Here is a 26635-nt window from a genome sequence, read left to right as displayed (position 1 = left end):
GTCCAACACCACCATCCTGTCTCCAGGGCCGAGGGCAGACAACATCTGGGCCAGGGTAAGCACTCTGAACTTCTCCTTCTGGAGGAAGAAATTGAGAAGAGATATATCTAAAACAGGCCACAGACCTCTGTCCTTCTTGGGCACCAGAAAGTAGCAGGCATAACAGTCTTGTCCTACTTCTGGTGTCCAAACCCTCTCGATAGCCCCTTTGGCCAAAAGGGCTTGCACCTCCTGCTGCAGAATGGAAAGATGGTCCTCTGTCAGCAGTTGGGTAGATAGTAGAAGCTGCGGTGAGGACGAAAGGAAAGGGCTGCAGGGGGTGGTTGGAGGACTGAGCAGCATGCTGAACTTGGCCGCGGGGCAGTGAGCACCACTGCCTCGCCTGCGAAACTGCTTGGTTCCCTGTTACAGTGGATACGCTGGCAATAGAGAATGCCTTGGCTGAAGTCACAAAAGGAACATTACAAATGTTGTGGCAAAGCTGAGCGGGAAGGTACAGAGAGCGAGCAGAGGCCCTACACTATTTAAAAACATTCAAGGACAGAATCTGTCTTGTCCCCAAAAAGGTGAGTCCCTTCGAACCACGTCCATGACATTGCCTGAGAACCTACACCCCATGCCCACAACATCATCCAAGAACTCAGTTGAACGTAGCCATGCATGGCAACAAATGCCAACACTGGAGCCTATAGTGCATCCGATGGAGTTGATGGTGTCCAAGCCACATTGATTTGAGAACTTTGCCACATCACGATCCTCCTGAATGGCCTGCGACAGAACAGGATGAAGATCTGCAACAACACCTGTGAGGACTTGCACCACAGACTCCCAGAAGGCATGAATGCAGCGGCCTAGTAAGCAGGAAGCATTAATGGACTGAAGGGCCAGACAGAAGATGAGAAGAAGCATTTGCCAAATGACTCCACAAGCTTCGGATCTCTTTCAGGAGAGGTTCAGAGGCAACCTGGCCAGGCTGCAAGACTCAAGTTAGAATGCTGGATTTCACCTCCATAGTGGGAAGTTGGACCCCAGCTGCCATATGCAGATTCTTCCGTGACTGGGCCACGAGTGGAGAAAAGGGCGGACTTCAGGAAGCTGACTAGCATCTTGCAAGTCCTCAGTCTGTGCTAGAAAAAGAACGTAAGGAGTGTTGCCTGCATGGTAGTAAAGGGAGAGCAAAAACCTCTGTAGGATTTGGTGGGTGAAGTTGGCATTCACGTGACCAGGCCTGCATTGGGTAAGGGCACCAAGGATTGCATCAGTACTTGAGCCAAGAGTGGAAGCAGCACAGTGAGTCAAGCGGAAGACAAGGGCAAGTTCACCAGTGGTAATCCAGGTGGTAGGCATCTCGGCTATGTTGGGCTAAAAGGTGCTCCAGCAAAAGCCTGTGAAGAACCGAAAGGCTTGAGCATGGCAGAGCGAAACTCTTCGATTTGGAGCGGGGTGGCTGAAGGCCCCCATAAACTCTGACTGTGCTGGAAGCAACAGCTGCAATGGGTATGTAGTCTGCCGACTGTGGAGTGGGACCCTTGGTGTCTTCCATGCCCTTTGTCAGGGAGTTGGAAATGCGCAAAAGAACAGAACTCTGCTTCAACGACTTATGCTTACCTCAGGCTTTTGTGTGTGATGCAGACCGGCCTCGAGAGCGGCTCCATAGATTCCGAGGGTGGGACTAGGAGCCAGCTTTCACCTTGCAGCACAAGTTGGAGTGGTCCAGGTGCTGCGTCTTCTTGTGCTTGGTGTAGTAAAGTTTCACCCCCTGTCCCATGATGCCTTTCCAGTGCATCAATGCACAGTCCCTGCAGGTCTTAGAGTTTGTGGTCTGACCCCAGACACCACAGGCAAACCTGGTGGGGATGTCATAGACATCTGTTTGCGACAGTCGTGACAAGGCTTAAAACCTGTCGTCTTGGTGGGTGGGGGTGGAGGGGGAGGGGGGCAGGGGTGAACAGAATGAACACTTCCTGTAGCATAAGCACTTGCAGTTTACTAATGCATATGAGTAAAGTTATAGCAACTAGAAATGCTACTTTGCAGGTGGCATACTAGAGAGGGCAGGAATGTAGGGGTCCCAAGTGGGTCCCAGTGACTCTAGTAAGGACGACATTGAGATTTCACGTAATGACTGGTATGCAGAAAAATGAAGTGTTCTCTGTTGTGCATATAAGCTGCTTTGGCTGTTAAGTGAATTTGAATGGAGGAGTATGCTATCCCGAATGCAGTAGTAGGAAGTAGCAAACAAGGTTTTGGTTTGCAGGTTTTAGGTGGTCCAGATGTTTGGAGATACAGTAACTAACACATCTTATCCGTTTGGCTGTGTAACTTCTGCAGGCTTCGTTCAGGACATCTATGCACTCCTGTGGGAGGTGTATGTACACAAACTGTAGGACCTCAGGTGCCAAATTGCTAGGTTGAACTGTTTGGAGTCTGATCTGGCCTTACCTTCTGGTGAGAAGATATGACCTGTTGGGAAGCTTTTCATGGGAGATGGTTGACATCTTGAGTGTAGCAGAGAACCTAAGCAGTCTGGCTCAGGTGTGGGCTACAAGGATGAGTGTTTGGGATGTTCGCAGCATCACTAGTTGAAGGAGCTGGAGAGGTGGAAAAAAGTAGGCAAATATCCCTGATCAGTTCATCTATAGTGTATTGCACATGAACTGTCTGTGTGAGTAACTGGATATGAAGTGTGTACATTTCCCATTTTCAGGAGTGGCAAATAGGTCTATCAAAGGAGTACTCCACCAGCAGAAGTAACTGTAAAGCACAGAATGGAGTTCCCACTAGTGGAACTTGTTGGTAAGACCAGCTGAGCAGGCATCCTAGGTCGTTGTTCACCCCTGGGAGATACTCCGCCACCAAGTAGATGTGGTGGCAGAGGGCCCAAAGCCAAATTGTCTGGCATAATAGGCAGCGGCAGAGCGAGTGGGTTCCACTTTGCTTCTATAGTTAATCCGAACGGACAACATGACTGTGATGTACTAAGAGCCTTGCTCTTGGTCTGTGAGAGAAAGGCTTTCAGGGTGAGCTGGATTGCTAAGATCTTGAAACTGTTAATCCTTGTTGTTGTGGGGTACACTTGTGTGATTGAGATGTGCCCCCTCATCTGACCTGTAATGCTTCGTGTTCTTGATCACATGCTGTAAAGGGTCTTGAAAAGGCTGACTCTCAACAGGTTGTTGCTCTACCACAATTACAGAAAGCGATGCACACTGGCCTTTACCCACAGTAGATCCTTAATATGGCCTTCCATTTGGGAACACTGTGCTGCAAGGCACTGTTGAAGTCGGTGCATGTGCAGTAACATGGGCACTATGGCAATGCAATATACCATCATGCCTGTTGCAACTGGTTGAATAAAAGAGGGATGAGATGGTAAAAGGCTGGGACCCATTGCTGGCTGGGACAGGCTTTGCCTGTAATTGAGTTTAGGGATGACTCTAGGAAGGGCTCATTCTGTAGAGGAACCCAATGTGATGTTGATGTAAATCCTAAATTGTGAGGAGGGAAATAATAGTCTGGGTACTGAAGCTTGTTTCAGCTCTTGATCAGTCAGTTGTACATGGATGCCTCCCCGTCTTAGGTGTGTGGCAATCACCGCTAGGCACTTACTGAAGACCCTTGGAGAGGTGGTCTTTGACATGTTAATGATGACCACTTACCATGAAGCACAGGTAGCATCCGAGGGCTGGATGGATGGGGATATGGAAATATGGAAATGTGCATCTTTTAGATCCAATATTGTCATGAAGCAACCCTGCTGCAACAGAGGGATGACATCCTGAAAGGTTCCCATGTAGAAATGTTCAGACAGAATGTATCAGTTGAGGAGCCTGAGGTCAAGGATTGGTCTGAGGGAGGGAGGTATCCTTCTTGGGAATGAGACAATAGAGGGAGTAGGCCACTTTTCCCTGATGTTGGTCTCTACCTCTGTTATTTCCTCTATACCTGCAACTATGCATCCTTGGGGAGTGTAGGGGTGGTAGGCTTGTTCTTGTTTCTGCCTCTTGTAAGAGCCTGAGGTCCAGGAGATAGCCTTGGAGGTGCTGGTATAATGATGCCTCTGAAAGGAGCATGGGTCGGCAGGGTATCTGTGGCCTTTGCTGTGTTGGAATCCTTTTTATCTTTTCCAACATCTGGTCAGCTTATGGCCCAAACAGAAGTTCTCCATCAAGGGCAAGCTGAGCAGATGTTGTTGCACCTTCTGGTTTAAACCCAGAAATGGGAGACATGCATGGTGTTGAAGGATACTGGTGCTGACCACACAGGCTGCTCTATCTGCTGTATCTAGTTCATAGCAAATAGTTGCATTGGAAATTGTCTTGCCCCCTGTGACCAGTTCCTCCTACTTCTGGTGATATTTGGGCAGAAGATGCTGTAGCAAGTCCTGCATTTGGCCCCAAAGGTCCCTGTCATCCCTTGCAAGCAGATCTACTGAGTCAGCAATATGGCAATTGATAGAGGCACTTTCTGCAACCTGTTTTCCTATTGTAGTTTACTTTTTAATCTACTTGTCACACAGGGGGTGTGTCCCCTTGTGCCTTCAGAGTTTGCACGTTTACCTGCAGAGTGGACAAATACTGAGTCTTGTTCCACGTGTCCCCTGATGTTTGGAAGGTCATTGGGTGAGACCTTCTATTTCTGTTCCACACTGGGGTAGATTTTCTACCGGGCTTTCACAGGTAATTTAAAGGGCTTTGCACCTTGTTTTAACATACCCTTAACCTTTAGCATGGGTAAGAACTGGCCAGTATGTTCTGTTTTGGTTCCACCAAGAAGTCATCCTTTTCATGTACAACACGAAGTGTGATCTTGTGGTAATGGACAGCCCTTTGAACTAACTCATGGTAGGAGATAGTGTCGTAGGGGAGGAAGGTTTAGATGGATAGTGATCCAGATCTGGGTCCCTGGGAGACTTATATTGTAGTCTTCCCATAGATCCTTCCCTTCACCTGGATCCCTTGAGGGGGGGTGGTCACGGTGGGGGGAAGGTGGGAGTCATATGGACTGCCCAGGTGGTAGGGACCATGTGAATCAGCTGAAGACAGATGAGGTGAATCCACAAGAGTGTAAAGCCTGAGTGATCTGTAAGGAAGTGGAGGGGGAAGGGGCGTGAGCGGTAGAGCAGGGGTAGAGTGTCACAGTGAACGGGGCTGAACCATCGTCCTTGTGCTTCTTCTTTTTCTTCAGGGCTGGTTGTGGGTGGATTTGGATCTCTCTTGTCTGGCATCCAACTCTGCATGTATGCATTTCCGGAACTGGCTGTCTTGAATCCTCTGGAATTTCAGATCCAGCAGTTTTCGGCACCAACGGCTTGTATGCCAGGGAGATCAGAACATCCTTGCACACTTTAGGAGTCAACTGTATCACTTTGAAGCATCTTTTTGCCTGTGGTGTTTCAGCGCTAATGGCGCTCTGGGTGTCTGACCAGCTCTTCACTCAATGAGCTGTTGTCACTGGCAGCATGTGGAAGCCAGCTGGAGTCTTCAGTTCCTGCTTGGGCTTCGGCACCATGGTGGCCAAGATCTTTGTCCTGACTGATGCTGAGAGCCTGTGGATGCTGGTATTATCAGCTCCATTGGTTTCTTGTGAGGCCGAAAAGGTTCCTGGACCATGTGGAGCTTTGGAGGTCTGTCTCAGATGGGAGGGGCCTGTGCCTCGCTAGTGGTGCTCTGCCTCTCTTTGCGGTCCCTTGATGAACTTGGGGTGTGTGTCTGAAATACTCACAGCCTGTGATGTCATCTGTGTGTGTGGTACCATAGATCTGTGGTCGATGCGTTGCTCTTCCTCCACTGAACCTGAGCCGGAAGAGAAGACTGCCTCTAGTGATGGCTGATTGGGTGGGATGCGTGTGGTTATGGCTTCCTCAAAGTCAACCTTGGGTGTTTCTTCAAAGATGTGTGGGTCTCCTCCACGTAGTGACTATACATCTTGCCTAGCACCTTTCTTTACGGTAGTGGAGAGGCTTCTTGGATCTGAACCCCAGGCATGCTTCGCACATAGTGTTGTGTTGCTCTGGTGACAAGTACAAATTACAAACCTGGTGATGGTCAGACCGGGAGATGATTTCTGCTGCTGCAGGAGCAATGTTGAAATAGCATCCCTTTCTTCACCAATTATTCATTCTTTAGCGAGAAGTTGTCGAGTTGGCCCTCAAAGGGCTTGAGGCACCGAGCTGGGCCCAAACCCCAGGGACGCAGCTTGGTAGCAGTCAATGTTGTGGTGATCTTGGTGAGGAGAGGACGATAGATTATTTTCTTGATCTGAAATTGGTGTAAAAAACAAAACTTGAACCTGTGGAAGAAAGCGTTGAGTGGTGCTTCGATCCTGGAGCTCCAGGTATGCATGTCCGAATGCAATGGCCGGAAAAAAAAACAATCTAACAGAGTATCCGTGCCCATTTGCAATGCCAACCTTAGGAGTAGTTACCATATACCTTGTGACGCGAAAGCTTTCGTCAAAGAAAAACAACTTGCAAATGTCCGGGGCCAACACTTGATTGCAGCAGTATGCAGAGCATGTGTATCTACAGCAACACATGCTGCTAACACAATGTCAGATCTGTTTAAATAAAGAAGGTCCAACCATTTCTGCACACCTGCAGTATAAATGATGGAAAACGTAAGGGAGGAGGCAAGAGATAAATCTGCTATTGGTGCGGAATGCTTCACAGTTAAGAATTTACCTCTACGATGTTCCTTATGGATAAGAGACACACATCATGTGAGCGGATAGCAAGTGTCCATAGTGTTAGTAAGCAACAGGGGAGGAGCATCACTTATTAATACCCTTTAATCTGCCTCCATCATCAAGCACTTTATTAAAGGGCAGTAAGTACCTGAAAGGCATATTGGGCAAGAATGTGCAGTAGTCCATTCGACAGGTAAGATACTATGGGACTTCGGAAGAAAAAGAACAGAACGTCGATAGACAATTTGGAAGCTTTCTCAGGCAGTGTCCAGTAAACCCCAAAGTACTAAGCAAGGCTGCCTCCCAAAGGCGGCCTGGGAGAAAGGTATGATTTTCAGTGATGCTTTCATGGATTGACTTAGACTGGATTATAGAAGATTCCAGAATGAGAAGCAGGCAGATTATGAGAAGCAATAAGGCTTCTGGAAATAGAGACACCTAGCATGAGATATTTGAAGATGTGACTAGGCAATCATAGGCTTGGTGGAAGAAAACCTCAAGGTAAGAAGTCAGGCAGCGGGAACCAGAGAATTCCAGGGAACAAGCCAAAAGTGACTGGGAAGCTAAGAGAAGGCCTGAAATTCTCGCAATAGGGGAACAGAAGCTTCCAAATTCAGTGTAAGGTAGAATGGGCAGCCCGGGAGGCGGCTGGGGTAATAGATGAAAGAGATACAAGCCCAGATGTCAGAACGGTGGACAGGAAGACAGATGGTGGTAGCTGGGAAATAATAGGCCAGTCAATGGAGAGCTGGCATAGCAGGTGAATGGAGGTCTTGAAAGTTAGCCAAGGATCACAGGAGGCCTGGCCAGGAAACTGGTGGACCATGAAATAGCAGAAGTAGATAAGCAATGGGAACACCAGGGGTTCGAAAAGGGGAGATTGAAGGACAGATGGTGGCAGGTTGGGAAACTGGGCAGCTGGAGGACCAAAGGCCAGGCTATGGGAGGACTAGGAACCAGTCAGAGGAAAACCAGAAAGCGGTCATGGAAGGACTAGACATTGGGAAATGGGAAAGCAAGAGCAGAATCAGAGGCCAACGGGAAGATAGTGTAAGGGAGGGGAGAGGCTTAAGAGAGGGGTGTGGTGAGGAAAAGGGTGAAGAACGAAAACTATGACAGAAGAGATCAAACGTGTTGCAAATGAGACCAAAAGCTCTTAAGAACTTGGGCCCATATTTTAAAGCGGTGCAAACTTACAAAAAACAGCAGTATTTTGTAAGTTTGCGCCACTTTTGCATTAAAAAAATGACACAAATGCGGCACAAAAAAAGTATAAATATGGGCCTTGATGTTGTAATGGTCAGTAATGAACAGTGGGCTACCCAAGATGACCTATGATCCCATAATCCCACTGTCATGCCCCAAGCTGAGAGACTCAGAAAACACACACATCACGATCTTGTGTCCTTATAAATTATTACATTTTATAGAGCAAATAAATCTTTAATATAATATATTTTTTTCTAGACACTGGAAGGTGAACAACATTCTTCACTTAGTTAATGGTAATACGCATCATCACAGCATCAGGACAATGTACAGTACTAGTTTTAAAGCAAGGTTGTACAGTATTAAATTCCACAGAGACAGGGCAATGTACAGTGCTAAGTGTACACAACATCCCCCCCCACCCCCACATCCCACTCCAGAACAAGAACAGGAGGATGACACGTTTCCATGAGCAACACGTGAAGAGGAGATGAGCCACCACAGTGCAAATCGGTGGAGAAAAGTGAATCCTCAAGGTGCTATGGCCACTCTTCATTTGTAGGGTTTCAATTCTGACAGCTCATCACAGACTGCACCCTCCCTTCCGTTGTTACTTGCTGAACCTAAGGAATCTAACTCCAGGCACGGAGGGTAATGTCGGATGCTCAGTGCAGCACACACAGCCTCTAGGGTATAACCTAGACTCTTGCTTCACCGGTTGGTCCCTCTTAGATATTTTGATTCTCTCTCTAACCTCATAGTTTTCCCCTGTATCCCAGTGTAGCTCAGTTCCAATGACATTTAAAAATGGATAAAGAGTCAGAGTTAGACTGAAGAATGCCACGGGTTGTCACACAAGGACGCTAAGGAGCCCAACGGGATACACGTTCACTAGCACAGGAAGCAGAAGATCGTAGTCGTGCAGTGGATTATCTTATCAGTGCTTCAGTAGGGGATGTCATTCTGGTAGTACTGTAGTATATCATATGTTTTACTCCTGAAAAAATAAAGAGATGGATTTGCAGTTTCTGTATCAGAAGAACTAATATTAAACCCTCCCCAATACATGCATGTTGTGTACAATCCCGGTTTAATTGTGTAAGAACTCGTAAACCCCTCTTGTCTTGAAGACAACACACGTGTTGCTTTCCTACATGCAGGTTTATCTCTCCCATTACAGCTCTCATCTCATCCACTGTGCAGTTTCATCAAGGCACTTCCACTCTTGGAAGACCAACTTAATTTTAATGGAGAAACAACAGGTGCAGCCAAAAAGGAGACAAAGGCTGAGGTGCTTGGACCATTACCCTTACATGCGATACTTCAAGGAAAAAGAGAAAGACATGTAGGAGTATAATCTTGTATCACTTCTTAAGGGGAACCACCCATGGAAAGACCAAGCATCAAAGAGGCATAATGGATTAACCTTTGGAATCGAAAAAAAGATTGTGACCACTGTGAGGTGGGGTATTCTGACAATCCTACAGATATTGGGTAATTAGGTGGCCTGGTCTAGCCAGCCCAAAAAAACATGAGCAATGAAGAGAGCTGCTACAGTCGGCCCTGGAAAATCTGAAGTAAATAGGTGATAAGCGATAACCGCGCCTAGAAAGTGCTGTGCTTAGCAAACAAAGTGACTGGCTCTGAACAACCAAGTGAAAAGTGTAGTCATAAGGTGACCCTGTTCTTACAATCCCAAATGAGCTCAACTAAGTAGGTAACATACACTGACCAATCCGGAGAAAGCTTCAGCAATGACATTACCCTTCCTTTACCATCTCAGAAATAGCTTAGGTAAAGATGTGACCTATACTCTCCAACCCAGAGAAAGTTCAAGTAATGAAACGACTGATCTTACCACCTCAGAGAGAGGGAACCATGAGGAGCCATTCACTGACCAACCCAGAGAACGTCTGAATAACAAGGTGAGCACTATTTAGTCATCCCAGAAAGAGCTGATGTGACACTACTATAACCGAGCTAAAGTAATGAGGAGACCCCACTCACACCGTAACAGACAGGCGCTCAAATACAAGGGAAAGAGACATGCTCTGAGCAACACAAAGATAGTTCAGGGAAGACAACCAACTCTGTACAACCCAGAGTAAAAAAGAGCTGAGGTGAGACAGTATGGCCTAGCCCCGAGAAAGCTCAAGTAAGGATGTGACCCCTTCTGACCATCACACAAAGAGCTTAAGGAATGAGGAGATAGGCTCTGGTCAGCCCAGAATAAACCTCAACTACAGAGGTGATGTTCTTTGACTGACACACAAGGAGCTCAACTAATTTTGTGAGCTCATTTTGTGAGCTCCTCTTAAGGGGATCTAGTTCTGACTCCATCGCACACAGCTCTTAGGTAATGAGCACTCAGACAATGAGCTCTCTTTCCGATTTTCAGCTCTGACGTTTCAAACTATTCTTTGAGGTGCTAATGCTCAGACTTACCAAGGCAGAGCTAGCATTATAAACATTCAGATTCTGAAGTGATCTTCTGGCGAAGTCCTCTGGCCTATCCAATTACAGGAGTAAGGATTCTGAATGCAAAGCTCTCAACATGAGTATGATACCAAGAGACATTCCAACTCAGAAAGAAGGGCAAGTTTTTGATTCACATCTATATATATATATTTGTCAATTATTTTAAGTAGGATGTGGAAAGCGTACACAGCAAAGGATTTCAGTCTCCGAACTTGTCAATTTAAAGACGGATACATGGGAAGTCAGTCATTTGGTCCACACCTACATATTCAACCCCATTCCACTGACAATAAGGAGTCATTTAGCAATTTATCTGGAAACCCTGTATATTAATGAAGCGCTCCTGTCTTTTATATAATACTTTACACACACACTAAGTTCACAAATAAAATAACCCCCTATCTCTCCACAGGAGCTCAACAATGACATCCCATATCGCACTGGCTGCCCCCGCCTTAATCAAACTGCTGGAAACAGAGGATGGTCTTTTTTGGATCTTGCCCTTTATTACTGGAATAAGCTACCTGTCCATATTTGTTCCTATCGATTTCCCTGCCCTATAAAAAGCTTAGTAAGGCCTGGCTTTTTTGATTTGCCCTTGCCTTGAGATTTTGTTGTTTGCCTCCTTTCTATATAGCTGCAGCGCAGGGCTACTCCATTTGGACTGAGCTGTGTCTAGAGCTATATCAAGTCTAAGATAACATAATATCAGAATAATATTAGTGGAGGGCAGATAGAAGCCCCCAGAATTGACAGGTGCCTCACCTGTTGCTGAGGAAGCAGTTCTGAATCATTTTTAGGATAAAGTTGGCAGCTTCTCTCTCTGTCACGTTGGGGCTGAACCTGTGTCTGTCACAAACAAAGACAAAAAAATAAAATTAAATTCACGGTTACTATCAGGTGTTACTGACAAGGGTCTATAATTACAAGCCACATGAAAAAAACAATATAGTTGAAGGTTGCCACAAACCCTTTTCTGGGCTTTATCACAACTTGGCACAATTCATACTACTCGCATAAGACACACCCTGTAGACAAACTGTACAGCTGTGCTCTGCAAAGCTCGCATCATGGAAGCATCCTACGCAATGTCGGAGACCATTGGTGGTAGCATTTCAAGGTAACATCAGTCACAAGGCCGTGGGTGTTTGGAAATCTGTCAGCCGAGCTCCTCTCCAACCCAAGTCTAATCCTGAGGGTGGGGGGCGGTGCGAGGCAGCTGCGTAGAGACATGGACCATTAGATATGGTTTGGTCTAGTCCTTCCTAGTTCATGAGATTCCCTCACACTGGATATGCAGGAGAAAATCGGACTTTGGGGAGCTCGTTTGCCAAATCTAGGTCACATGAGACGGGTTGTCTACATAGGGCCTGTGGTTGTTTTAAAAGTTACTGAGTATCTGCTTACACTATCTTTTTAAAGCTGATTACCTAGGGTTCCTGTTCTAACAAGAGGGAATAACTGAAGCATGTGATTTTATGAATTATCCAAAACTCATTGCTAGAGAAAACCCTCTGGACATTTACCTCCGACAACTGATTCTTCCTTCACACACACTCAAGTCATATGCTCAAAACCCTTACTCCCCAATATAATATGATTTTAGTTGGCAAGCAAATCCCTACAACATGGATTAACATAATTCTGTTGCATACCATCATTTCAACACGTTGTTCAGTGACGGCTCATTCTTTGAAAAAAAATCAACTATGTATTGAAGTGCAACTCACCTTGAAAATCAGTCAGCCAGCGAAGATCCCACAAAATACACTAGGCTTCACACAGGGCTGCATGCAGTTACCCCACTGCAGAAGATGGGTCTCACCACTAGTTGTCAAAGTCCTAGCCTCTGTGTAATATCTGGCTTTCAAGGTCGATACACAAATGCCTTTATCATTGCAAGTGAGCATAGTATTCATATTTTAAACTTTCAGACCATGAAGATTCTCTGGATCAGTGCAATGTCTGCAGAACAGCAAGATGTTGAGTGTTTATGTAGGGCACTTTAATGTGCTGCCTCCAGCATGTACAAATCTGAAGGTGAAGGATCACATCTGTGCCACGTTGGCTCAGGGGGTGTCCAGGATCCAACCTGGCAAACACGTTCACCTCAAACTTATGTTCAATGTCACCTGTGCCTATTTTCCTTAAGGCATCACCATAACTTTTCATTGCTGGTACGATTTTGCATACTGCTATCATTTTAATTTTTTTTGTTTAAGAATTTGTTTAGAAATAGTAAGTCTTGTATTGGTCTTAAAGTCAAGTCGTGGTGAGGGTTAGAAAAGGCACTTCTTCTATCACCACCAGTAATGATAGTTCCTTTAACTCTTGTTGTAGAATACTGATGTGATCTTTCTTGTACTTTGTTTATTGTGTTTCAATGTTGGATGAATTCTTATAATTTTTATGCAGCATTAAAAGTTTTATTTCTCTGTCTTACAAAAGCCTCTTCGTCAGGTAGCCCTTTATCCTTCTACCTACAGGTATTCCGAGTTGTGGGGGCCAAACGATGGAGTTATCTTTTTGGAGTTCTGGGAGATCTTCTGTTATGTCCTCTTCCCGTAAACTTGCCATAAATGGTCTGCCCTTTTGGATATTTCTCTAATATGGAGTGTCCTGGGTGCTGAAAAGCAGGCTGTAAATAGATGTCTTTGGCTCCATCAACTGTTGCCATACCTCTTTTGAAGTCATCTCTTCTGAAAGTGATTCCATTGATATTGCTGTCTCATTAGTTTTTTACCTTTCTAGATTTTCATGAACTGATGGTACAAATAAGTGTGCCCTTGTCAATTATATTAGTTTTTGTTCAGGTCTAAAACCTGAGACTCGTAACCAGGAATGACTATGTAGAATAGCACCAGTGGTAACAGTCTACCTGCAGGATCAACTGAGTCTATAGATGCTTTTTAACAGTTGCTAGCTATTCTTTTACCCTCTTCTAAAACTGCCTTTGCTCTCTTCTTGTAGGTGTCATGAAGATACTTTATGCCTATTTCTTCTCAATTTTAGTGGTTAAAATGATGGAATTTAGAATTGGCTATACGCCATGACGTGACAGCTACTCTCTCCATCTTCCTACCTCTAACCATCCTCCTCAGGAGGTAGTCCTAATATTAGGTGTAAGGAAATGCCTCATTTTGTATGGTCACCCCTACAGTTTTGGACTGATGCTGCTCAGGAAGGGTACTGGGGCCTGCTAACCAGACTTCAGTGACAGTGTCCTGGCCCTTAAGCATGTCTGTTTGATTGGCTCCTACCCAAATGACATAAACTAACTTACTTGTAAGTCCCTAGTGTATGGTTCCTATGGTACCCAAGGCACGTACGTTAGTGTCACTCCAGGAATTGCAGCACTGGTTGTGCCATCCTGGGTGTGACAAAGGAAAATGTGTCTCCAAGCCTGTCCCTGCAGACTGGAAGAGCAGTGTTCACTGCTAACTCGATTCTGCCATTTAAAACAATACCAGTGCCCAAACCCCCTTCTTAAAGGTATAAGTCACCCCTTCAGCAGGGCTAATGAGTGCTAATAAAAAGTTGCAACATTTTCCCATAGTACTTCACATAGCAACATCCCAAAATCATCATTTACGCACTCGTAACCCGATTGGTAGGTTCAGGGTTACACGCTGACAAATCAGCTGTGCCAAATTCTGAATCAAGACTACCAATGTTGGTGCTTCATGGTATCAAACAACTCATTACATTAAGCCGGCTTGATGCCCAAGTCAAAATTATTTGAACTTGCTGGCACATGTAACTTTTACAAAGTTGTTCCTCTCTTGCCACAGTTTCCAGTGACCACTGCTTGAGGCTGGCCACGAGGCAGCCTTCTGCAAAGATGTGTTAACATCTCCCAGGACAGGTAAGAATAGAGGCCTGCCACTGGAGAAATTGTTACCTCCTCCTGGAAGGAAGCCACACAGGGTGAGCTTCAAAAGGGAGGACACCTTTGGAGGGCAAATGGCAACCACACACGAGAGGCACTGCTATTTTGTTTAGGTAGATGGGTTGGCGTTGGGGCGAGGTGGGGGGGGGGAGGGGGTCGGGGGACACTGGCCAAATAGTTCTTTGTGTGGGTGTGCAGGTGTGTAGCTCACAGGTAGCCACACCCCAGGTGTGGGCTACAGAGCTCTTGAGAACAAGAGAGGTTGTTCCATCAGGTGTCATCAGACGGGAGGGAACTTGGCAGCCCACCGGCTAATGGCCTTCCGTGGGTGTATTTTCTAGGCATAAAAAGGGCGCCCAGAACTCAGATCTCTTTGGACTGGAGAAGAGGACCAAAGAAAGACTGCCCTGCTGCCCCAAGGACCCGGCAAAGGAGAGGCTGCACCGAAATTGGACTGCACCTTGGGGTAGCAAAGAAAAGGACTGTGCCTGCTGTGTTCTGCTTGTGAAAAAGTTGTCCCCCGAGCCCAGCCAGAATCAGAGACTCTAAGAGTCAGTTGGCCGACTTCCTGTTTGCAGCACTAGGCCACAAAAGCTGTAATAGCCTACCTGACAAGTTGGTAGCTGAGATCAACGGATCATCACTCCTCACCCCAACACAGCTTAAGAGACAAGGACCCGACGCTCAAAAGTTGCAGCCGAGTCTGCTGGACCCAGGTGAGTCATTGGAGTGCAGCTTGGTCATCCATTAGGAGAGTTATCGTCAAAAGAAGGAAATTGATGATTCTGATGTGCCGGGCTACTGGTAGCCCAGTGATGACTTAATTTCGAGGGAGGTCGGTCCCTGAGGCCAGATTCCCCTCACCAGCACTGTGCACTGTGGACCGAGGGATAGCACTGGGAAGACCCCACTGACTGCACAGCATCTTTAGCACCATGTATCCCTCGCATCAGGACCACTCCATAGAAGTCAAAGGCAAGGAGCCACTGGCGCAAGATCTAGACTGAAGACTGTTTTTAAGGGCAAAGTAACTGTTTTTTCTGACGTTGTCAGACCCCTGCCAGAGTTGGTCGCCCAAAACAAGTATAAGCAACCACATTCCATCTTATGGTTATTCTTGAAAACTTTTCTGTCAAATTTGTTGAATTTGCCAATCTTTGTTTGTGGTTAAGTGAACAGTCTTGAATTATTGTAATGTAACATAAGGTGGGTTTATAGGGTGCTTGTCACGCATGAGTGGATCTAGGTGCTAAGTAGGTGAGAGCAGGTATGTGATGAGGTTCGGCCTGAGTACAGGCAGCCTCGATGGTCCCGCAAGAACACTAACTGAAAAGCAAGGTCTTGCTGAATTCAAGAAGTGAGGAAGAGGAGGCCATGTTGTGTTGGGGGAGGTAGTCCTAGGATTTAGCAGCTTGGTAGAATGATCGTCCTCTCGTTCTGCTTATGTGGATGCGGGGTGTGTGTGTGAGAGTGATGCGGAGCAAAGATGTCTGGTGGACTGGTGAAACTGAAGCTGGTGATAGAGGTATGCGGGTCCCGTGCTGTGTAGTGACTTAAATGTCTGTGTGAGAAGTTTGAACTGGAAAGGTTTCTGGATGGGGATCCAGGGGAGCTCTCTGAGGAGTGGTGTGGGTTCGGCATGGAAGGTCGAGGATGAGTCTGGCTGTGGCATTTTGAATGGTTTGAAGTCTGTGAAGAAGATGAGTAGAAGACAATATTGTTTCTTGTAAAATCTATATCTTTGGAACACTTTGGATGTTTTTTGTTATGGTGTCCATAAATTCATTAAAATATATCATACTTTTATAAATTACTGTTGCATTACTTGCGAGCTGTGTTTTTTTCTTCTTCAATTTGGTGATGTTTAAATGCTTTACACTTGTTCTCTTGTGTAAGCCTGAGTGCACACAACAGGATATAATGGTTTTCTTGGCTTCACAAATCCTTTACTAGACCAGGATTCAGATCCAAACCTTAATGGGTCCAACAGTGACATCTGAGCCAAGCGTACCAAAGTAACAGAAGAAGTCAGCGCTGGATCTCTTCATGGCCCTGTCAGAACGGATGGCAATTAGTGGGAGCTCTGCACGTGTTATGGAAGGAAAAAGTAACAGGTCTTCACTGATGTGGATATGTCTGTGAATAGTTGAAATATGTGAATTAAGCACAACGACAAGAAGGAGAGGATTGTCCCTGAAGCTTTTTGAGGATGAAGATATTATCTCTCCAAAGAAGTGTTTGGGTGCTAATTCTAGTGAGATGAGTGGAGCTGGGAAAACGCGAAGGACTACCATTGAAACCTCCTTCTGCGTGTACCAAAGAATCTGAATGACATCTGTCTTTCTCAGCTTCACTGGGTGGACAATTCTAGACTGACAACACAAAGTGCAGCAAGCCCAAGACTTAGACATGCTGGCCCCATAATCCCAAACCTGCAAGGTGTATACACCACATACAATATTGGTGAGGGTCTAACACACACACAGCGGGTATCTGAAAACACTAATGGGCTTACATTCATCCTCAGATATAATTTACACTACAATGTTAAAGTCAACTTTGAGAAAGCTATTGAAATAAAATAACTGAGGTAACTAAGGCTACTGCAGATATGCAGCCTCATTGGTGCAAAGAAAATAATAAACTGATGACATGGCCAATGGAGTAGCCCACTTTGAGGTAAATGTTGCTTTAAGTATAAACCTAGAGGCGTGTCTGCGATACAAGAGTTAAGCAGGTGCAGGGATAGCAGAAGTGTCAGATGTTATCTGAATGCAGTTTGATCCTTGGGGTTTATGGTTAAGAGCAGGATGAAGTATTTATTAATTTGCAGTAATTTGTGCCCTTGTTGGCAGTTTGCACCCAAGCCACCAAGACTGAACCTGCCTGGAGTCTTACATCTCGGAAACAACACTGATTAGCACGGGCCTGCTGACTTGTACCATGGATAAGAATGAACTACCCAAAACAACAGAATCTGCCAAGACATACATTTCACATCTGCAAAATGACAATTATAACAGTAACACTTACTTGAGAAGTTTTATGGTCTGTCCCCGGAAGCAGGGCAGCCCCGTGTCCAGCATCAGCGTCACCAAGGACACAACAGCATCCATGTAGGGCCTGCAGGGAAGGGCGAGCAGATAAGCAAGGTGTTCAGTGTTTACATTTTGTGACAGGAGAAGGCAGCAACAGACAATCATTCTCTTTAATCCATTTCACAACTCAGTGTTTTATGTATTGGGGGAGATCCAAGCTATTCACAAGGATGCTGTTCTATGGGAATTACGAAGACACTAAACGTTTTACCACTGTTCTAAGAAGCGATGTACCATTTAGTAAGATAAAGCTCTAGAGATCGTTTAATATCACATTCTAGAAATCATTCAGCCCTTTGCATTAGATCTACTATAAATGGATTCGTTTTCAAAAGATTGGTCATTGTATGTTAAGAGAAAAACATTTTGTAGTAGGTTTCTTATCTTGGTATCTTCTATGGATTCCTTGTTTCAAAATATTATTTTCTTTTAGGAGGAAGATCGTGTATGACTGTAACATAATACTTCCTTCGCTTCTTGGGGTGGTATAGACCTAAAGCAGGCAATTTTTTAAAATACCCTTGACACAGACCATCAAGATCTGAGCATCAGTACCTCTATGGTTGCTGACAATACAACATCCATCTTTGAAGCAACTGAAGCGGCCCAGTACCACATTTCTCAAGTGCTTAACTTTATTAACAAGGAACTTAAATTCATAACTAAGGCATTAGGGACCAGATTTACGTAACTTTTTGCATGGCGCAAACAGCAAATTTTGCTGTTTGCGACATGCAAAAAGCACATTGCGATGCTCATTCCCATTTTGCAAGAATGGGAATGCAACTCGCAAATAGGAAGAGGTGTTCCCCTTCCTATTTGCGATTTGCAGCACAACGTAGAATTGCTTTGTGCTGCGAATCGGAAGGGGGTCGCAAATTGCGACCCACCTCATTAATATTAATGAGGTGGGTCTTTGCGACCCCCTTGCGATTCGCAGATGGTGTCAGGGACACCATCCTGCATCCGGGTTTGCTAAGTCCTGCCCTAGGACCATTAAGAGGTGCCAGCATGACGGAGGCAACCAACAGTGTTATCACCTTAATTTACTTATTTAGCAGTGATTTATCAGGTGCCAAGAGCTGCTTCTAAAGTGTGAAATAGTGTAAGGGATACAGAAGAAGGAACAATCACCTACCTATAGAGACCCCAATTCAACTTTCACAGGCGCCCCATCTGTGGAGGCTTACAGAAATATCTTACGCTTGTTTACTTAAGGGACATTCATAATAGTTTTCCTTCCAGCAAGCTTAACACAGAAAGATGTTACAGCCTGAGAGCACACTGTGATAATATACCCTAGGCCCAATAATGTCCAAGGCCACTGATCTGAAGGAATGTGGGATCTTTTTATCCTAAAATGTGTGATTTCTTTCAGTCCCAGTTCAGCAACCAAAATAAAATCTTACTGTTTAAGTGCTTTATGACCCTTAGCTCAACTCCTTATAGCAACAGAAACTCAAACTGAACATCTAAACATAAATACACATCAGATGAAGCAGGGCTTCGCAATTTTGAGAAAAAAGCAGAAGTCACAGAAAAACAGTAGAGACGAAGTTGCCATAAGCCCACCCTATCAGAAGGCTTTCCCAGCAGAGGAGTACAGAAGACTGTACATAGGCTGTGGGAGAGAAACCAGTCCTAGTGGAGATTACAAAGGAAAGAATGGGGAGATGCCATCAGCAGAGGAGGAGGGAGATGCCACCAGCAGGGCAGGGGGGGGACACAGCACATTTACTTTCTGAACCAGCAATTACATGGCACAGAGAGAGTGGTTGTTTACCTGACAGCAAGGTATCCGCGGACACACATCTCCATGAACCATTTGAAGGGGGTGGCTTCCATCTTCCCACCCATAATCATCACCATCTCGTCAGTCAGTTTGATATCAGGCTCCCAGCCCAGGTTACCACCAGGAGAGCTTTCAAACATAAACCCAAAGTCTGCAGAAAGAGAGAGTGGAGTTAACCCCCAAGAAGAAGCACGCCTCTCAAGGCTATGAATTAGCGCCCGCACTCAGCACAGTACGCATTTCATAATGCTACAAAGGGGTGAAGGAATCGTACACAAAGACAGTATTAGAGAACCCTATAATAACAGGGAAGCAACTTATGAATGGGTTCACAAAGTGTGGCATCGTTTGGCTCACACCTTATGGACTTAAAGAGGGTTAAACAGGGAAGTCCATTAATCTCATCCAAGGTTTTACATTTACTAAATCACGTCTGCATTAGAGGAACTGACTATTCTGTTAGAAGAGGAGGCAGCACCTTGTCACATTTATATCATAAACATACTTTCTGCTTACATACTCCTGCCTACCGTACCATAAAGTAAGTCATCAACTGCCTTGATAAACTGACATCAGAAGCACTCTTGGTTATCATAAAACCCTAGCCTGGTGGCTCTTGTACTAAGGGTCCACCACAACATTAAGGCACTTTTCAACCTTCTTCAGTTCAAAGCTTTTAGTGAATATTAAAAGTAGAGACACATTTATAACCAGATATAGAATTTTTGGGATGGTACAATCTCAGGGAGGCAAAGGAAATTACATTTCTCAGCCCCACGGCCTAGCCTTTGCCAAATTTACAAATCTCCCCTTGCACAGTAGTGATCTCTGTATCTTGAAAGGAACTGCCATCATGGTGGTTCTTGTCAAGGTACAAAAAGTTTGGTGGATGACTACCATCGGTTTTGATGGGCGTGTACCAAACATTGACATACTTTTTGTTTTTCTAAAACAACTTTCCAAAGGAGTAACCCGGGTACACAGGGAGTTTTTCCCCTGGATGTGGGGGTCATTATTTGTTTCTTTTCTGTCACTCACAGGTGAAGAGAAGAAATACAGAACACCATACAGTCCACCTTAAATAGGGTGGGTGGAAATAAGCTACTTACCTGTAACTTGGGTTCTCCAGCATTAGTATCTTTCAAAGTGTAATATTCATCCTCCATCGGCCCTATTGGCCAGTCGGAGGGTCGGCGCCAATGGGGCTTTATCGACAGAAAGCTGAGGGTCCTATCGACCCTAAATAGGGGAAGAGGACTGTCATTTTAGCGAACAGCGTACTCTGTTGATGTCTTATTAGCAACAGAGTACCCTCTCAGCCAAACTCTAAATCACTTAATCAAATGACTTATTCCACTGGCGGTACTCCATGATTTCTGAGGATGTTCAATAGCAAAGCCCTAGATTCCGCTGAACAGAGGATGATCCCAAAGAGTTTCCCCCCACCCACTCAAGGGTTGCAACTGATGATTGGCTGCTTTTTATATTTCAGGATTACAGGCCTTTTTGACCATACCCAGGCTTAATGGTATCTCCCCTTTAAAACCCCTCCAGTCTCCCAAGTAACCAAGGTTCTAGCTTTCTGCTGATGTGGGTGGTGATTAATGTGCTGCATATTAACGGCACCCAAGGAAAAAGCCCACAGAGTGGAAAAAGCAAGAGTAATAGAAGCTTCTCATGGACAAATGATATAACAACAAACTACAAAAAACACAGGGGTAGCAGGATCAAGAGATTCTGTCATAAAGAAACAGTAGGCCCAAAACAAAAAGACAGGTGTTCTGAAATAATCTGATTGAAAAATGCTCTCGCAGGGAATGCATTAAAGTAGCCAGACTACTTCCAGAGGCCTACATTTTAAAGGGGTAATAAATTCCTAAAGTGACGGAAGTCATGTGCTGAAGTTAAAGGCATTGGCACAGCATGGGAGCCTAAAACCCCAGTGCCACAGTCAGTATCATCCTAGAGTACGGAGTGCCCTTGCCTCTAGGTGTGAGATAGGGCACAGAGAGGACTAACAGTGAATAGTGAAAGCTGGTACTTAAAGAGAAATATGTTAATGGCCACAATGAAAACAGGGCTAGTAAACTGTGCGCCTGTAAACATGAAAAAAAGAGAAATAAGGGGTGACTAGAGTTGGACAGACGGGCGTTGACACCTTTCTGCAGGCAATTTGAGACAGAAATTCAAAGACAAGCCAAACATGAAAGTGGAGAGATAAGAAAGTAGGCCTTCCGCTGGGTAAGGGAAGAGGAGACTCTATATTGCACCTCACCGTGGTGAACCAATTATTACTACAGAGAAGGAAGTTCAATGCTGAAGTTTGCACACTGACCAATGTGTATGATGTGGCCCTTCTTGTCCAGCATGATGTTTCCATTGTGTCGGTCTTTGATTTGCAGAAGAAACAGCAGCAGACTGTATGCGGCCATACTGCGGATGAAATTGTAGCGAGCCTGTTTGGGCGAAAGGAAGAAAAAGTGTCAAATAGTGTACAGTTTTCAGGGTTCCACAGAGATTTGTGCAGAAATGGATGTGGCTGATACCTACAATTCTCTTCAGAAAGCTAGGAGAATTAATAAAATTGGTGAATTTATAGGTTAAGGAGTTTCAGCTCTTGAGCCTCTGAAGCAGCTGCCACAAGTTCCCGACCACTCTTTCCTTCTTCCCTGCATTGAATTATGGACCTATAAGCAGAGTGGGCCACTGACAGTGATGATTCTGCTTCTGCTACTGAATTGAGCATTGATAAACATAAGGCAGTTAGACAGGGCAGTAAAAAGGCATGGTTTGAATTATCCAGAATAATTGCGATAATAGTAGCACATACACTTCACTGCAGCATCATTTTTGTACATTTCCCGTGTTAGAAATTGGGTATCTAGTTGGCAGCGGTATCCACCCTGTCCAAGTAGGGACCACAGTCCTAGTGATGGTAAGCCAAAATGCACGACCTAAATTACCCTGTGCTCACCCTCTGGTAGCTTGGTGCAGTGCAGGCAGGCTTAACTTAGTAGGCAATGTGTACAGCATTTGTGCAACACACACACACAGCAATCGCAGGAGGCACACCACAAAAAGACTCCACGCAGATGTATAAAATAAAGCTTGTTTATCTGCATTAATCAAGACCAGAGCAATACATCAATGACTGAATAGTCACTTTGCCGCATTAAGTAAAACGTACAAGTTACTTACCTTCGGTAACGAAATATCTGGTAGAGAATTTTCCCCCAGGTGTCAGACTGGATCCGGAAATTTTTCTTCAAGCAATACCCTTGCACGTCGGTCGACTCCGCATGCATCGTGGTCGCCGTGATGACGTTGGGAGTAGTACATAGACGCCGCCCTCGCGCAATGATCGCAGTTTCTTTTAACGACTTTCCACGCCAGAGCACAGAGCCGCTAAGAACACCGAGATGGATGCGCCAGAGCTAAGGACCTGAAAGGGGGAATCCCTGTCCCTAGAAATCAGTTAGCAAGCAGGGAGGATGGGTGGGCGGTAAGGAACCTGCAACTAGAATATGTCTCTAACAGATATTTCGTTACCGAAGGTAAGTAACTTGTACATCTGATAGACTTCTAGTTGCAGATTCCTTACCACAGAATAGATACCCAAGCAATGCCATCCTTGGTGGTGGGCAGCGAACCAAGATCATACTAGAAAGTCCTGCAGGACCGAACAACCAAAGTAGCCATCTCGACCGACCTGAATATCCAGGCAGTAATGCTTAGCAAACGTGTGCAGGGATGCCCATGCAGCTGCCTGACAGATATCCAGGACAGGAACTCCGCATGCTAACGCAGTGGAAGCAGCAGTTGCTATGGTGGAATGAGCCCACAAGCCTCCAGGAGGATGCTTCTTAGCCAAAGCGTAACACATTTTGATGCAATGAAACACCCATCGAGAGATGGCACGCTTTTGCACCGCCTTCCCTTTTTTCGCACCCACATAGCCAACGAAGAGTTGATCGTCCACCCGGAAATCTTTAGTATGATTGAGGTAGAACGCCAACGCTCTTTTTGGGTCCAGACGGTGGAGTCTCGCCTCCTCATGGGAAGGATGTGGGGGTGCACAGAAGGTAGGCAAAGTGATAGACTGGCCTACATGAAATGGTGTAACCACCTTAGGAAGAAAGGAAGCTCTAGTGCGTAACACTACTTTGTCAGGATGTACAGACAAGTATGGAGATTTTGAGGAAAGGTCTTGAAGTTCACTCACTCTGTGAGCAGAGGTGATAGCGACCAGAAAGACAGTTTTGAATGTGAAGAACCGCAAGGGACAATTATGCATTGGCTCAAAGGAGGTACACATCAAATAAGTAAGTACAAGATTAAGGTCCCACGGAGGCATGATAAATGGAATGGCAGGAAATAAGTGGGTGAGCCCTTTTAAGAACCTACTCACAATAGGAGATTTGAAAAGGGAGGGCTGATCAGGTAGCCTAAGAAAGGCGGAAATGGCAGAAAAATATCCTTTAAGGGTGCTTAAAGCAGAGCCCTGCTGGGCTAAAGAAAGAATGAACAGAAGAACCTCTGACAGAGGGGTAGAAAGGGGATCAACAGATTTGTTGGTACACCATGCCACAAATTTATTCCAACGACAGGCGTATACAGTTTTAGTCGATGGACGCCTGGCTGCCAAGATAACATTGCAGACTTCGGGTGGAAGGGCAAAAGCCGTCAACTGTTGCCTCTCAATCTCCACGCATGAAGGCGGAGGTTGGACAGGTTCGGGTGCAGAACCGTCTCCTGTAGCTGCGACAGAAGATCCGCCCGAAGAGGCAGTCTGAGTGGAGGAACAATGGACATGCTCAATGGCTCTGGATACCACACTCTTCAAGCCCAGTCCGGAGTCACCAAGATGCCACCAAGATGACTTGGGCCCGGTCATTCTTGATTTTCTTGAGAACTCTGGGAAGAGGAGGGATAGGCGGGAAGGCGTAAAGGAGGCCTGAATTCCACTCGAGGCGAAAAGCGTCACCGAGTGAGTGCTGCCTTGGAAACTCCAACGCGCAAAACAGCTGACATTGCGCATTCTCTGCGGAGGCGAACAGATCTAACCGAGGGTCTCCACACTGCTGAAAGAGACCTTGTGCCACCTCTGGATGGAGACGCCATTCGTGATCGACTGTGCGTCAACAGCTGAGTTCGTCTGCTCTGGCGTTGAGGGAACCCACCAGATGTTGAACCATCAGGGTAATGCCCTGATGTTCCAGCCATGTCCAGAGGCATAGTGCCTCCTGACAAAGGGTCCAGGACCCTACTCCGCCCTGTTTGTTTGAGTACCACATGGCGGTAGTATTGTCCGTGAACACCTGCACAACTTTCCCTTTGAGAGAGGGAAGGAATGCTTTCAACGCAAGCCTGATCGCCCCGAGCTCCAGCAGATTTATATGGAGCCCCGATTCCGCCGGAGACCAGAGGCCTCTGATCTCCGCCTCTCCCATGTGGCCGCCCCAACCCAGAAGTGACGCATCTGTCACTATAGAGAGATTTGGTTGGGGAAGGGAGAAGTGATCTGCCGTGGACCCAATTCGGATTCGAAAGCCACCACTGCAGGTCTTTCACAGTCCCCTCTGAGATCTGGACCATGTCGGGGAGATTCCCCTGATACTGCGCCCACTGGAACTTCAGTGCCACTGCAGAGCCTGCATATGCCATCTGGCAAATGTCACTAGCAAGATGCAGGAGGCCATGAGGCCCAGCAGCCTCAGAGTCAGTCTCACCGAATCCCAAGACCGAGGCTGAAAGATTGAAATCAAAGCCTGAATGTCTTGGACTCGCTTTGCGGGAGGATGAGCCCGAAACTGCACTGTGTCCAGAACTGCTCCGATGAAAGGGAGCGTCTGAGAGGGAGTCAGGTGTGACTTCAGCATGTTTATAGTGAACCCCAGCGTGTGCAGGAGGTTCGCCGTAGTCTGAAGGTGGGAGATGACTGTCTGGGGAGAGTCCGCCTTCAACAGCCAGTCGTCGAAGTAGAGGAAGACTGAGACCCCTAACCTGCGCAGATGAGCTGCAACCACCACCATCACTTTCGTGAACACCCGAGGGGCGCAGGTAAGGCTGAAGGGGAGCACGGTAAACTGAAAGTGCTCCTGACCTACCATGAATCGTAGGTAACATCTGTGGGCAGGCAGGATGGGGATGTGGAAATAAGCGTCCTGCAAGTCCAACGCTACCATCCAGTCTCCTGGGTCTAAGTTAGACAGAACCCTGAGCCAGGGTGAGCATTTTTAATTTCTCCTTCTTGAGGAAGTAGTTCAGGTCCCGAAGGTCTAGGATAGGACGTAAGCCCTTGTCCTTCTTTGGTATCAGAAAGTAGCAGGAACAACAACCATAACCTACTTCTGGCACAGGGACCTTTTCTATAGCTCCCTTGGCCAAGAGAGGCGTGACTTCCTGACGGAGATGCGCCAAATGATCCTCAGGAAGATGATGGAAGGATGGTGGCATATGTGGTGGAGCAGATTCGAACGGGAGGGGGTAGCCCTTCCGAATGATCTGCAAAACCCACCCGTCCGTGGTGATATGTTCCCAGTTGGGCAGGTAATGACGGATCCTGTTGCCAACTGGGTGGGAGTGAGGGGACGGACTAGGAGGGTTTCGAGGCTGCAGTGGGGGCAGAGGTGGACTGGACAGACCTCTGGTTCCCTGTCCCACAGCCACGTGGGATTCCACGTCCTCCGCCACGCATAGGCTGGCCAGTGTGCATGGCATGGTGGCTGGGTGTAGGACGCGACAGGGCGCCCCCACTTCCGTGTCCACGAAAGGGACGAAAAGCGGACTGTGGTGGGCGAGTGGCCGAGGAAAGACCGAGGGACCGAGCCGTAGCCCAGGAATCCTTGAATCTCTCCAAGGCCGAGTCTGCTTTGTCTCCAAAGAGACGGGTGCCATCAAAGGGCATGTCCATGAGTGACTGTTGGACATCCCCTGAGAAACCAGAAGTGCATAACCAGGCGTGGCGCTGTAAGGCCACTGTCGTTGCAACCGATCTGCCCAGAGAGTCAGTCGTATCCAGCCCACAACGGATTGTGAACTTCGCCGCGTCTCTCCCATTGTTCACTGCTTGGGAGTCGATAACACGGGCCTCCTCCGGTATCTGCAGCAGGACTTGCGCAACAGTATCCCACAGGGAGTGGGTTTAACGGCCCAAAAGGCATGCAGTGTTCACAGACCGCAGTGCCAAACTGGAGGAAAAAAACAACTTCTTGTCTAACTGTTCCAGCCTTTTGTATTCCCTATCTGGGGGTTCAGAAGGGAACGCGCCTGAAGAAGAAGAAGCCTGGATACAAAGACTCTCAGGCGTGGGGTGTTGGGACAGGAATTTTGGGTCGTTCGGAGCAGGATGATGGTGGCGAGCGATAGTCCTGTTCACAGGAGCCTCTGTGTTGGGTTTGGACCATGTACACAAAAGGACATCAGTGAGGGCCTCATTGAATGGGAAAAGGGGTTCTGAAGTAGAAGCCCCAGGTTGAAGCA

The 26635-nt window shown here is 46.3% G+C and overlaps 1 protein-coding gene across 2 annotated transcripts in view; it reads right to left on the bottom strand.

Annotated features, from left to right (window-relative positions):
- Window positions 1-8088: 8088 nt before the first annotated feature.
- PI4KA (phosphatidylinositol 4-kinase alpha) overlaps window positions 8089-26635 on the bottom strand; it is a 520678-nt gene continuing 502131 nt past the window's right edge. Inside the window, exons 51-55 of one of the 2 annotated variants that reach the window (XM_069215218.1) lie at window positions 21489-21609; window positions 19145-19304; window positions 17297-17386; window positions 11140-11223; window positions 8089-8893 (exon numbers count right to left, since the gene is read on the bottom strand). In XM_069215218.1, the coding sequence (XP_069071319.1) occupies window positions 8842-8893; window positions 11140-11223; window positions 17297-17386; window positions 19145-19304; window positions 21489-21609 (507 nt within the window). In that variant the 3' untranslated portion in view covers window positions 8089-8841. The remainder of the gene's footprint in view (window positions 8894-11139; window positions 11224-17296; window positions 17387-19144; window positions 19305-21488; window positions 21610-26635) is intronic. The other variant, XM_069215217.1, reaches the window with a different exon arrangement.

Source organism: Pleurodeles waltl, chromosome 11 (assembly GCF_031143425.1).
Source record: "Pleurodeles waltl isolate 20211129_DDA chromosome 11, aPleWal1.hap1.20221129, whole genome shotgun sequence".
Lineage (NCBI taxonomy): Eukaryota > Metazoa > Chordata > Amphibia > Caudata > Salamandridae > Pleurodeles > Pleurodeles waltl.
The sequence above is the reverse complement of the archived record's forward strand: the minus strand, read 5'-3'. Positions and strand labels throughout refer to the sequence as shown.